Here is a 14,478-nt window from a genome sequence, read left to right as displayed (position 1 = left end):
CATGGCTCCCCAAAGGCTTTCATCACATTCAGGTCTTCTCATTACCAAACCCACCCCAGTGTCACACCCATAGTGATCTTTCTAAAATTTCTAAAATTCATGGCCGACCCTTCCCCGCCACCGAAATCCTTACATGGGTGGAGTTTAATGGCTCTTCACAGCATAGGGGATAAAGTCCACCTGCTTGGCTTGGTGAACAATGTTTGTCTTTAGGCACTCCAGCCTCGGATCATGTCACACACCCCCAGTTCCGTGGCTCTCTAGTCACACGGAATGGGCCAGCAACGCTCGTGTCTCGGCACACGCTGCCCAGGCCTCTTCTGGCACGCTTCTTCACCTGGGGACACTCCTAAATCACGTCTGCCCACAAACCAGACCCCGACCTAAAACCCTTCCCTGCATCCAGATAGACGCGCGTGTGTGATTAGTTCATCTCATGAAACCTGCTTTCGTGTTTCTGTCATTTTTAAATCATATTCCTACTCAGAGTGACTGACTTTCATTAGTCACACCTCTGCGTAGTTGTAGCCCCATTGAGACGTAGGTCGCTGTGATTTGTAGCTTTTACATTTCTGTCTCATCAGCGCTGTGTGCTACATAGGGACAAAGCTGTGCTCTCAGTGGGATGTCTACGGTAGGTGTTCGGCAAGGAATGAAATAAATGAACCAATCAATGCACGTGTTACAGGCAGCCTAATATGTCATTTCTTTACAATGATCATTGTGACGGGACAGAAGGGGACTGAAGCACAGGTCCAAAGAGTTCTGGTTTGGGGTGTCCCAGCTTCTGTTGACAACAGAGAAAAACATTATTTTATGCAATAGTAATGACAACTGCAAAACCATGCCTTAAGTTTCCATTCACTTACTGTTAATTTCCATGTTTATAGTTCACAAGTGCTTGCCTACCCATTATCTCGTATAATTATCTTGCTTCTCATTTTTTCCTAGCTTTTTCCTTTGAGGCACCATCTGTCTTCTTAGGTTGGAGGATATTTGTATAATATATAAGCTAAGTTGCTTCGAAGCGAAATAATAATCTCTTATGAAGGGTCTATTTAGAAAAGCTTTCTCAAGGAAGCATATTTTAAAACAAGTGCATTAACCACTCCCTTGAAGAGGATAGGCATTATTTTAAAAGGCATGTTGGCAGAAGATGTATCATCCAGTTTGAGCAATTTAAGCTCTCTATGCCTCAGTTGACTCATCTTTAAAATGGGGATAAAACAGCCTAATTTATTGGGGTGCCTGGGTGGCGCAGTTTCAGTTAAGCAGCCGACTCTTGGTTTCAGCTCAAGTTGTGATCTCAGGGTCCTGAGATCGAGCCCGACATCCAGCTCTGCACTCAGCGTGCAGTCTGCATGAGGTTCTGTCTCCCTCTCCCTCTGCCCCTCCCACTCATGCTCTCTCTCTCTCTCCCTTTCCCTCCCTCTCTCTCAAATAAATAAATCTTTTTTAAAAAAGCCCACTTTATTGAATTTCTGTAAGATTGGAATGAGATAATGTGTACATGACATGTAACAAATAATGAATAATGTTTGGTGAATCTGAATACATAAATATTAATGTGATATTTAAACTTGCCCGTTATGTGTTTTCTGTCTTTTCATTTTTAGGTACCTCAAGTCAATTGTAGAGACAATTTTGATATATAAGCATTTTGTGAAACTGACTACCGAGCAGCCTGTGGCCAAACAGGAGCTCGTGGACTTCTGGATGGATTTCCTGGTTGAGGCCACAAAGACCGATGTTACCGTAGTTAGGTTTCCAGTGAGTATTCTTAATTTAGCTTAACTTTAGGTGCACTTCTAGTTTGTTTCTTTTATTTAAAGAACATTTTTGCACCATGATTCTAACAGGACTAGTGTTACTTTTTTAAAATAGCTTCTCAAAATCAGGGAAGTGGGATACATTTTTATGTTTTTGCCGTGGCATTTGGTGATTTCTTTCAATAAGTTGTAAAGTGTGCTTTCCAAGAAAAGATTGTCTCTTGCTTAGCCTCAGTTAGTCAACACATCGCTTAAAACCAGACATAAGGTTGCTGTTAATTCCTACTACAGTTTGGCTAACATTGACATCAATGTTGGCACCATTATTGTGGTGAAAAGTGTTGTTATGCACCTGGATTGTTATTCGATCTCCACTGCTCATTACCCATATGGGTCAGAGTTAGATGGAGTGTCCCCAGTTCCCAGTCACTTTTTACCGTGTCTTAGATCATGAGAAATGATGACTCACAGGTTCCGGTTTGCAGCTCATGTTGGCTAGATATAGATATAGATATATGTATAGTATACACACACACCCTTTTAAAAATAAATTGCTCATCTTCTCAGCTGGTGCCTTTCCCACCCTGATCGTTTTCAGAATACCGCCCAAAGCAGTACATGCTTTAGCATCCAATTCAAGAACCACTGACAAGTCACTGTGTGTGCTCCTCTCTTCCCACGTCCAAGTGATGCCATAAATCTCCCTGTGTGAGCTCTCTAGTCCAATCCTCCATACTCAGGTGGTGGCAACTCTCAATTCTTTTTGTAAGATCTTGTTCCCTAATTCCTGTTTATAGGATCATCTGTTTCATTTAATTAAATCCATTGCTGGCATTAACAGGCTTTCTTTACTCTTCCTTCCCCATGAAGCCTTCAGCTCAGCAGGATCTTCGGCTGAGAAGCCTTTCAAACTAAAAACACTTCGTTTTCTAGCCTAGATAATGTGTAGCCTAGGAAAATGCTTGTCTCAGAGTGAGCTGGCAGCGTGCCCGCGGCTGGGTCTCCGATGGTAGCAAATGCTGTGAGAGAAGACAGCACAGAACTGTCTGTATTGAGTTGACTGTTGACTTGATCGAGTAGAAAATTGGCGATGAAAGGAAACCACTCCTCCTAGCTATTCTGAGCTAATTTGAATTAGGCTAATATGAATTTGTCTGTCATACTGTGAATGTCAAAAAATAAAACCAGCAGATATTAAGGGAGAAGTTAGGAGAATATAGGTATATAGTCCAGGTGTGAGAGGCTTTCTTAAGCAAGAAAGGGACCTGTAAGCCCTAAAGGTAAATATTGACCAATTTGATTCATTAAAAATCCTAACTTTTGTTCAATAAAGAACATCATAAACATGGCAAATGCTAGACAGGGAGAAAATAATGTAGTACTAATGCAGCAAAGTTATCAATTTGCCTAATAGGCAAAGAGAAAAAAAAAACCATTATTGATAAGCAAAAGAAAAAGAAAATGGGCAAATCATATGAAAAGATAGTTAACCTCACTGGGTAGGCAAAAAAATGCAAATTAAAATGAGACACTACTGTACCTATGCCCATTTAGCACATGTGCGCTTACATCGGTAGGATCAGCTCCCGGAAGTGGAATTGATTGATATTGCCATGTTGCCTCCATAGGGATTGTATCAATTGACATCCTCGCTGGCAACATACGAGACTGACTGCTAGCCTAAAGTCTCTCCCAAAAAGTATGTTTATCATATTTGTACTTTTGCTAAACTTACAGATGAAAGAATGGTACATTGGGATCGTTTTAATCAGTATTTCTCTTATTATGTGTGGGATGGTGCATATGATTAAGCTTGTGTTTAAAAGACTACTTGGTGATTTATTTATTTATTTATTTATTTTAAGATTTTATTTATTTATTTGAGAGAGAGAGAATGAGAGACAGAGAGCATGAGAGGGAGGAGGGTCAGAGGGAGAAGCAGACTCCCTGCCAAGCAGGGAGCCCGATGCGGGACTCGATCCAGGGACTCCAGGATCATGACCTGAGCCGAAGGCAGTCGCTTAACCAACTGAGCCACCCAGGTGCCCCAAGACTACTTGGTGATTTAAAAAACAAAAAGAATTTGTTGCCAGCATTTAAAAATAAGGAGAGTTAGGTCATCAGTGCTGGCTATAAATGGTATTGGTATTGCTATAAATAACTATAAAATCTGAACAAATATATAAAATACTGTTTGTAGACATTCCGTAGCAATTATCACAGGGTTGTGATCCTTGAGCAGGGAGGTACTTGAGGTGAGTCCCACCTTCACCTGCTTTTTTTTCCTTAAGGCCTTTTCCTGGCTGCAGCACCAGGAAGTGGAGCCCTAGCAAGGTGTGGCATTCTCTTTGGGCAGAGCAGGCAGGGACTCTAAGAGTGTTTGGGACACTAAGACAGCTGCAATATGAGGAGCAGGGTGCTGGAGAAGGGGGAGTCTTGAAGAATGCATCCCAGAATTCTGCCTGGGTATTTCCCTTGAGTCCTAGAGCAACTCCTAGATAGTGTGAACAAGGGGAAAGCACAAGGTAAATAAACACACCTACTGGTCCCAGTATTTGACTACAGTGGGGTTTAGATGAAACCTATATGGCTTAAATAAACCTTATCAAGGTAAATCCCCTTGCTATTTAGAAGATCAGGACCAGGAGTGGTAGAGAGCATTCTTTAGAAAGTTGAGAGCTGAGCAGATATCCCAGAGCTTAAACAATGCAGGGATAAAATGTTGGACTTTGGGTCTAACCAGAATGATGAGACCTTGGTGAATACCCCAAGCATTTAGAGGAGACATAGAAAGCCCATGCCCTAGGAGTAAAGGCAAAACTAAAAGACCCACCCTAACAAAACTGTAATAAAACTAAGCCTTGATAGGATCAAGATGATGCACTAAAAATTTGACTGCTAGCAAGGGGGCGGGGTTGGGGAAACCTCTGGAAAGACATGGTTCAGAGCCTCTGCATTGTGTCAGACACAGTCAAAGATTATTAGACATTCTAAGAAGCAGAAAAAAAAGTGACAAATAACGAAGAGCTTAAAGAGCCAATAGAGGCAGGCCCAGAAGTGATTCACATATTGAAGTTACTGGATAAGAACTTCAAATAACTATAATTGCTATGTTAAAAAAGATAGAGGAAAAGATAGACAAAATAGATGAAAAGGTAGAATATTTCAACTGAAAAAGTTTATAAAGTCAAGTGAAAAATAAGAGTTCACTTAAAAAATCTAGATCAGCTATTGAAAAATTAAAGGGACTGGCAATTGGACTGCCTTTTCCAAAAGCAACAACCTACTAAGGCGACTATCTGCTGCCATTCTGGACATTGAGTACAGTCCCATCCTTCCTGCTTCCCTCATCTGCCTTTCTCACTGGGCCTGCTCCCTACAACCATTGGAATTTGCTCCCCATGTTCCACCGCATAGAGAAAAGCAGGTTTCTAGTACCTGTGATGCCATGTCAGTCGCTAACTCGTGGCATCCTCAGAATAGCATCTTTAGCTCACACTTAACAAAGGCCACAGTAGGTCTTGATTGGGGTGATAACATTATCCTTCTTTTAAAGTAGATCTGACTAAAACCAAGATGACTTATATTAGAAAATATTTTATTTGATTGCTTCTATTTATTTCACTACCGTATCCATTCTCATTCCTCTAAGAAATAACAGTGACCCTGGGTAAAAGAAAACAGACAAAAGTTTCTTTGCAAAATGATTCGAATAGTCCCCTCATTTATTATTATTATTATTTGGGTTTAGTTCAGTTGATTCTTTTTTCTCACCTCTCATCTCTGTGTATTTTCTTTCCTTCCTACATTGAAAAGTTAGGAGACCATCAACCCCTCACCCCAGGACAGGTGAGAGGAAGTGGAGTGTGATGCTTTTTCAGACTCTTGTAGGAGCTGAGACATGTAACTGTATTTAATTTCTACCCTGTATGGTTTATAGGTCTTACTGCCTTCCTTCCCACTTCATATACAAGACGTTAGCCGTTCATTTTTTAGCAGTCAATTTTAATGTTAACCAGTATAAAAGTTTAGGAACTAAAAGCAAGAATGTTTATACTTTCAAGTGAGTTGTATCTAGCTGGTTTTGTCAAATTGCCTCCTCTTCCTTCCCTTCTCTCAGTCTTTCTGTGACCTCTGTCATGCATGCTACGAATTCCTCCCATTTTGTCATTTCAAGGGCAGATCAAAGGGCTCGACAAAGGTTAGACAATGATAATTACAACCAATTTTGATTTCCCATCTCGACATAGGAAAACATAGGTCTGATTTTATCTGTTAGAAATATTTGAGACAACAATAAAGACATAATTTAAGAAGAGAGGAGATAACCTGGTGCTGTGCTTTTCTAATGTTAAGTTCTGTGCCCACATCATTAGGGAACAAGGTATATTCTCATTTGTCGGTACAGTGACTTGGATGCTATTTTGGAAAACCCGCCTTTTATTCCCTATTATTCATTTTCATTTCACCAACCCTGGGATACTCAGATTTGAAAGCACCAATTCTGCTAAGTTTTGATTGAAAATTTATTTCCATTATTAATCAGCACCACTTCACTCTCTGTTGATTGGAATTTGGACCTTGATTCACCTGGTATGTTCCTAAATCAGAATATGTTCCCCAGTGGGCTCTTACTGTGCTTTATTTGTGGTCTGTTCTATCTTATTTTCAAAACTGGAGCCTGACCGAGAATTAAGCCCTTATGTTTTTTATAATCAAAAGTAAAGAAAATTTTGTTTTCTTAATCCCCTTTCACCATAGTTCTCTGTACCCTAATTTAAATAAATTTTACTCTGTGATAAATATAGCATAAAATCAGTACACTAGGTTTGTAGCGGATGGCCAAGAGTCAGATGGCTAATCCACTTGCCTTCTTACTCAGATGGTACGTTAGATTACAGTGTATCGTGGGTCCATAGTCCCTTGCTGATGGAGTCTTCTGAAGAGTTTTCCTCCACTTTTATTTGGTCAACTTGCTTAATACAAGATTCTTTCTAAAAGCCAATTTTCTCGAGTTTTAAGCAGTAGGGTAGAAAGAACTATTCTAGGTTCTCTGATAGTTTAGTATTTCCTTTCCTTAAGACTGCAGAGGAAATTTGAGCTAGGTGGGTGCTTTTAAATTAAATCTGTGTAAAAAGATAATAGTTGCATCACCTTTAAAATCAGTGCATGTGTGGTATCCTAATGTTATTTGCGCCTAGTATCAGATATTAGTAATACTATACTACATACTTTGAGAGAGATTCTCAACTCACTTATTATATACACCTCCTACATCTCCAAAACAGGAGTAAGTTTTATTTCCCTCTTTATCTCTCACAAGGCTAAATATATCATTATTGGAGATCCCAGTTTTATCTTGAAGGAGTACAGAAACATTTTTATTATTTCATACAGCTATGTCCATTCCTTTGGCTCATATATAAAAGTCTTTCAGTAATAACCAAAATCATTTCTCAATCCATTTACATAGGTATGAAAACCGTATTACCACATCTTGATGATAAAGTATGGCAGGAGAGAACCGAAAATAGTATGTGATGCTCTATATGTGGAATCTTTTCTATGTACAGAATTATTTGCTTTACCACATTTCTGCCTTTTTTTTTGGACACATTTATATTTAATGAAATAGATTTTGCACTTACAGCAAGATAAAATAAGAGACCTTAAAAATATATCATTAGAGTAGATTCCCTGGGGATAGTCAAACCAATATATGGACTTCAAAAAATTATTTCTAATTTCTTTAGCAAAAAAGGTGACATATTATTGGAACTTAAATAATTGTATAATACCATAAAATGCTGAAGAACTCATAGGGAAGGCAACAATCAGGAGTTAAAATGGTTTTCCTGCAGCTGTGGACCCAGAGCCTCATCTGATAATCTCCCACATCATTTCAGTGTTGTTCTAACAGCTCTAAATGGCTTAAATCTGCAGTCACTAATATTCGTTTCTTTGCCTTATGTTTTCAAGGTATTAATATTAGAACCAACCAAAATCTATCAACCTTCATATTTGTCTATCAACAATGAAGTTGAAGAAAAGACGATATCTATTTGGCATGTGCTTCCTGATGACAAGGTAAATTGTGTAATTATTAAGACAAGAGCATTAATAGTGAAGGACTTTACTTCCAGCATTTATATATTCCCGTAAATATCTGCATTAGTTAAGAAGAAACAGCTTAACTGTGTATTTATTTTGGCATAAATACATCCTGTGATATAAAATTTGTTAAAGTTGGGTTATGAATTTCACTCCTTTAGTAAGACATAACAACTTATTAGTATTTTTATCGTAGATGGCGCTTAAAATGAGATTTCTCTGTTTTGTAAATTCGTGCTATGAATTATGTGTTGGAGAACTGGGACTTAAAATATATGACTTAAAAGATGCATATCTTATTAACATAAGAATAAAAAAAGATGCATATCTTAATTCTAGGAAGCCTATCAGAAGCAGACGACTCTAGTCTTACCCGAGCACGATTATAATTATCATTTCATGACACTGGTTATCTAAGCAGCTGCTCAATTTTGGATTAGCCCCTGGCTCCGTGGGCTGGCACAGCATCAGCAGGACTGTGCTGCCCTGGATTGCAGACGAGTCTTAAATGCTCTCATTTCTCCCTATAGCAGTCATTTGGATAAACCTTTCCACTTCTGGACTTTATCAGTTTTAGTGCATGTATAAATCCTACTATTTTTTAAAAGTAGAAAAATTGCAAGACCTGACTCCAGTCCATAGGATCAACCACAGAAATGAGAGAACTCTTGTGGCAAAGTAGTTTTGTGGGGCTTTTGGTAATTGTTTTCCAGAATGCCCTCGTAATTTTCCTTAACAATCATCCTTAACAACTCAACAAATATTTATGGAGCACTTACTCTGTGACAGGCGCTCCCAGGCACTGTGTCAGGCACTAGGGAAACAGATGTGTGCAAAATAAGCAAAATGCCTGCTGTCTACTCAGGCAATAAGTAAATGCAATATAGAAGTATATTAAAGGGGAAAATATGGCAGAAAGGAGAATTAGGAAGTACATTTGGAGGCATGGGGTTGCAATTTTTAAAAATATCAATGTCAGTTTTTTTAAAATGCCTTTGAGTCCATAGTCTTAGGTTCAGATCCCATCTCTGGCCTTGGCACCATGGCTTCTCCACGTCGGAGCGTCCTCATCTATAGAATGGGGTAATAATACTATCCACCTCAAAAGGTTGTTGTTAAAATTAAATGAACTATTGTAAGTAGAGTATATTGCACAGAGCCTGGCATGTAATAAAGCTTACTATATTTTAACAACAATAATAAAATGATGGCAATCCACATATGAACTGAACCCTAACATTGAAACCCCAGAACTTAACCCGGCTTGGCTCTTTAGATGACATAGCAGCAATCATTTGGGAGGTTGTTGGTATTTTATTAGGGCACTGTGATATTGTGATTTATAGCAAAAAATAAATATTTGGTCATTTCTGGCACAGATTTCCTAAAGCCCTTAGAATTTCCTAAGTGCCCAAAGCCATAAAAGTGGTTTTTTGTTATGTTAATAAGGTGACTTTTGGACCCACCTAATGATGAGGCCTGGTTGCCAAGAGAACTAACTATGGGATTAGAGGGTTAGAACTTTCAGTCCCACCCCTTGACCTCTGGGGAGGGGAGAGGGGAGAAGTTGAATGGAACTCTAGTGGTCAATGGGTTTAGTCAATCATACTTATGTCATGAAGCCCCCATAAAAACCCAAAAAGGACAGGGTTCAAAGAGCTTCCAGGTAGGTGAACAAGTGGAGATTTGGAAAGGATGGCAGTCCTAGAGAGGTCACGGAAGCTCTTAGGCCTTCCCCCATACCTTGCCCTATGCATCTTGTCCATCTGGCTGTTTCCTGAGTCATATTTTATGATAAACCAGTAATCTCGTAAGTAAAATGTTTTCCTGAATTCTATGAGCCACTCTAGCAAATTAAACACAAGAAGGGGGTCCTTGGAACCCCCAATCTATGGCCGGCATGATGGCAGAACTCTAGGTGGAGTTGTCTAGAGACAAAATCAAGAATAACTAATGTAGGGGTGCCTGGGTAGCTCAGATGGTTAAGCGTCTGCCTTCGGCTCAAGTCATGGTCCCAGGGTCCTGGGATCGAGCCCCGCATCGGGCTCCCTGCTCAGCGGGAAGCCTGCTTCTCCCTCTCCCACTCCCCCTGCTTGTGTTCCCTCTCTCGCTGTGTATCTCTCTATCAAATAAATAAATAAAATCTTAAAAAAAAAGAATAACTAATGTAACTATATATATGTTGTGCACATTGTTTTAAAGTACACAGTGTTTTATTTACATTATTTTAAAGTATATGCCTATATGTTCTCACAAGCAGAAATAATCATCCAATTGAAACTACAAAATCTAAGAGGAAACATGAACATTATCTGGGAGAGGAGATTTTCAAAGGCTTGATTGGAAAGAGCAAGGTTATCCAAGGACACTTGGAAACAGAATGGGCCTAAAGGAATTAGCAATTAGCAGGGCCAGGAAAATGAGTGGACAGCCAGAAGACAGAAAAAGAACAGAAAGTAAGCCAGAGATTTTTGGAAAATGAGTACTATTTCCAGCTAGTTGTCTGGAAGTTCTTTGTTGAATAAAGTTAGCCTTGTATTGACTCTCTTATGTTTTTTGACAGTTGTAGAGACAATTTTTATATTATGCTGAGAAGCAAATAAATGAAGATGTAAAAGAGTGCATTACGAAGGGTTATGGATTTGGGCTGTGAGTTGTCCAGTTTCCACTTTTACCATCTTTTGATCAAGAAGAATTACATTTGCATTGTCCCCACTGTGCTAAAAATTCTCCTTGTTCAAAAATTTAAGCTTTCTTAAATCAGTTTCCATCTTGAATGTTATGTCAGTTTCTTTGCAGACCCTAGTTCTATCCATAGCATGTTCATTACCACTGTCTTTGTCTCTACTGTTTGAAATAGAAGTGATACCATCAGAATGAGGACAAGCAATAAAAATAAGATAACTCTGCTAATATTATGTTAGTTTAAAGCAACCGTAATAACTATAATTAAATAACATAAATAGCAGGGGTATAGATCTGATGTTAAACAAGAAATTGATTCTTTTTGTCATAGAATGGGTTTTTTTTTAAGATTTTATTTTTGAGAGAGAGAGCGCCCGCACATGGATTGGGAGTTTGGGGGAGGGGCAGAGGGCAAGGTAGAAAGAATCCCAAGCAGACTCCCTGCTGAGCTCACAACGCCGACCACCCCCCTGCCCCCCCCACCCCCGCCAGACCATGACCTGACCTGAAATCAAGAGTCAGAGGCTCAACCAACTGAGCCACCCAGGCACCCCCGTCGTAGAATGTTTTACATTTTTTTCTAAGAATAGAACAGAGAGTGTTGCTTTTCATTTATCATGTTTATTTCTTTACTCACTCCTTCTCTCAGGATTTTCACTCTAAAATGTGGAATGAACAGTTACATGAACTAGTATACACTTTATATTGCAAGTGTCAAGACTTTAGGATCATTATACCAATTCCTCAGAGTCTAAGGACTCTTATTAGGGAGTTGCTCTAAGTCAAGGACAAAATAAATTGAAATCCTAATCTTTTTAACAGTTCTCTCTTTGTTCAATGGATGGTTACTGTTTAAAGTCAAGTTAGTACTTGAAAAAAGTCTGCATGTGCACAGGAAAGGAAAACTTAGATTGAGGAGGAGAAACATTATTTCTAAGATATTTTAAAAGGTTGTTGTTTAGAATCCCTTCCTTTTTTGGAGTCTGAGTGCTCCTGTCCCATCTGGTGGTCTCTCAGGGAAAGGTAACAGGCTGCAGGGTCCCAGTGGAATATGAGCTGCTGACCTCACGCCCGCTCCAGCCACGGCCACTCTGAGGGGAAATTTATGAGGGAATATGTTTACCTCAGATTCTAGATTTTGATGATATGGTAGTCTCATCCATCAAGGATGCTTTTAGCTACAAAACTCCCAACTACAAGTGGCTTAAATGATAAGGAAATGTTGTCTGCCATAACAAGAACTTCTGAGGGGCAGGGGATCATTCTGGGGGCATTTCAGTGGTTGAACAGTATCAGAATTCTGAGGTGGCTTCTCTATATGCTCTTGGTTTTTCTCTCCTTGCCTTAAATAGCAGCTCGAAGCATCAGTTCACACTCAGCACACGAAGGAAAAGGGTCAGGCCCTCTCCTTTGTAGCATAAATTGTGTCGTGTGTTCATGCCTAAACCAATCACTAGCAAGGAGAATAGACTTATCTCCCCGATTTAGACCAGTCAGTAGCCCCCACCCCTAAACATTGCCACCTGAACCCGAACAAAATTCAGCTTTCGTTAGCAAAGAAGGAAAAGCATGTCCGTTGTCTAGGGAACTAACAGTATCTGCCAGTGTGTAACTCCTGCGACTGCCACTTTAGCTCAATATTAACTCCTAGTCCCTGCTCTAGGGACCAGGGCATAGGATCTGAGACTAACCAGTTCCTCCAATATGGTGCTTGTGCTGAGTAAATTAGCTTGAGTGTCTATCTGGGGCTTGTTGAGGCTAATTATCCCAGCTCTGCTTCTGGCAATCCCTTTCCCCAGATTCCCAGACAGGCCCCGGACCCTTTTACCACAGCTGTTGGCTTGGTAGCTCACCAGCGCCTCCATGTGGTGAGTCCCAGTAGCAAAGGAGCCGGGGAGACCGGCCTCCTTATGCCAGATCACTCCGTGGCAGGCCCTGGGCTTCACACCACTAAAATGGAACATTCGCTGGCAGCACTTGCCACCTTTGAGGAACCTAACATTCTGGAAATGCTGTTCTCCTTTCCTACAAGACCAGCCCAATCAATCTGGGAAATCTCTCCTTGGCTGTTCCCATAACAGGGCTGATAAAAGATAGATTTTACCACGGCTGTCTTGTGGGTGCGCACCAGTTGCCCTGTTCGGGTGCACGTTTGCCTAACCGCCTAGTTAGCTATGCCTTCAGCGGCCACCTCCTGATCCTGGACGCTGCCTTGGAGAGCAGCTCAGTTGGGGGCTCTGAGGATAAGGCTGCATTGTATGCAAGTAGTGTGCGGGTAACAGCTCCAACTCCTGGGTCGCATATATTTAGAAGGTCACCTGAGGCCAACAGGATTTAGAAACAACTTTCCAAATTACCAGCTGAAGCTGCAGGGTGCAGTTTTAATTTAACTCCCTCTGTCCTCTGCTGAAGAGAGCCACATTCCAGGAGCACCTTTCCACGGTCCCTTCCTTTCCTGGGCTGCCCCGCACAACATTTGCTCTGTGTTAATTCAGGTCCCATGACCTAACTGGTGTACGTTGAAACTAGTTTTTTCATACATCTCCTTTGGGCTTGGGAGGATCCATTCTTGTGTTAAGTTGCATGGTCCTAGCAAAGCAAAGCTGTGGATATAAATTGTGGCTTTTTGATTTACTTCAGCCAAAAGGAGAGTTCTGGTCCACCTCAGAGCCACAGGCTTCCTTACCCATTTCAGCCCAGCCAAGACCTCAAGCTCCTGGCAGTATTTTAAGTGGGTGGGTAAGAGCTTGTTTTCCTGGTTGTTTCCCATTTACAAAGTTGAATTGGCAATCTGAATGGACTATTGTACAGCACTCGCTAAACTTGGACATGTGTATCAACTACTTTATTTCCGTTAAAATATTTATGTTGTCAATTCTGTTTTGTTACCAGACATATTTTTATAGGGAATGTGCTCCAATTTGTAATTTATTTAATTGAAAGACATGAATTTAATACTAATTTAAACTTAGCTTTAGTAATAAACTCAAAAAATAAATTGCTACATTTTTTTTCATCCTGGCCTTGCAATCACCCATGTTTATCATATGACAATCAAATTTTTTAATGTTCAAACTTTATTACTGTATTGAATTTTGCATAAATTAGGTCAGAAGACATTGTAGCTATGACGGACACTATTTGCATGCATGTACACACAGACATATTTGCTGTATTATTTTTTGGAAACATAGAACCACCATTTCAGTTTGAAAATTTAACTAAAGATAATTCAAAAATAATCATCTGTAAAACCTTGTAGAGACTCTATTCAAATTAATGTTTTTCTTTCTCAGAAAATAAATATTACTCAGCTATAATAATTGAATTACCTTGATCACTGGGTTTTTTATTTTAAAAATTAAGGCACAACAGTTATTAGGTTACTTTGCTAAAGATCAAGTTTTTAGAATTTAATGACACTGATTCTCCTAGATTCTCTTGGAAGCTGTTTTATTGAAGTACAGAAATTATTAAGCAGTATAAACATCACCCTTGTGGCTTGGAAATGAATTACAATTTCCATCCAGATAATTGGTTCATGAAGAATTATGCACTAGGGAAAATTACTCTGTGTATATTATTTTAAAATAATAAAACAAAATTATGTTATTTTCATTCGGATGACTCAATGTTTGCTGTTCTTGTTGTTCTTCCCCTGTGTTCTAGAAAGGTATACATGAGTGGAATTTTAGTGCTTCTTCTGTCAGGGGAGTGAGGTAAGTGTGCTTGGTATATTTTTTTTACTTGGAAGACAATAGAACTTTTAGTCAGGATTTAAAAGTGCAAAGAACTTCAAGAACACTTCTACTGATGAAAATGCTCAACCTCCTTTTCTATCTCCATTATGAAAACATCTGTAACAAAACTTTGTTAGTTGAACTGACTCTGTGCCTATCACCTGCTTAAAATA

General features: G+C 39.5%; 1 protein-coding gene across 1 annotated transcript in view; it reads left to right on the top strand.

Annotated features, from left to right (window-relative positions):
• MAP3K5 (mitogen-activated protein kinase kinase kinase 5) overlaps positions 1–14,478 on the top strand; it is a 194,390-nt gene that overhangs the window by 105,425 nt on the left and 74,487 nt on the right. Inside the window, exons 10-12 of the mRNA XM_034990749.1 lie at positions 1,617–1,770; positions 7,749–7,856; positions 14,235–14,284. Of these exons, the coding sequence (XP_034846640.1) occupies positions 1,617–1,770; positions 7,749–7,856; positions 14,235–14,284 (312 nt within the window). The remainder of the gene's footprint in view (positions 1–1,616; positions 1,771–7,748; positions 7,857–14,234; positions 14,285–14,478) is intronic.

Source organism: Mirounga leonina, unplaced genomic scaffold (assembly GCF_011800145.1).
Source record: "Mirounga leonina isolate KUSES-001 unplaced genomic scaffold, KU_Mleo_1.0 Mir_53, whole genome shotgun sequence".
In the NCBI taxonomy this organism is placed as follows: domain Eukaryota; kingdom Metazoa; phylum Chordata; class Mammalia; order Carnivora; family Phocidae; genus Mirounga; species Mirounga leonina.
The sequence above is the reverse complement of the archived record's forward strand: the minus strand, read 5'-3'. Positions and strand labels throughout refer to the sequence as shown.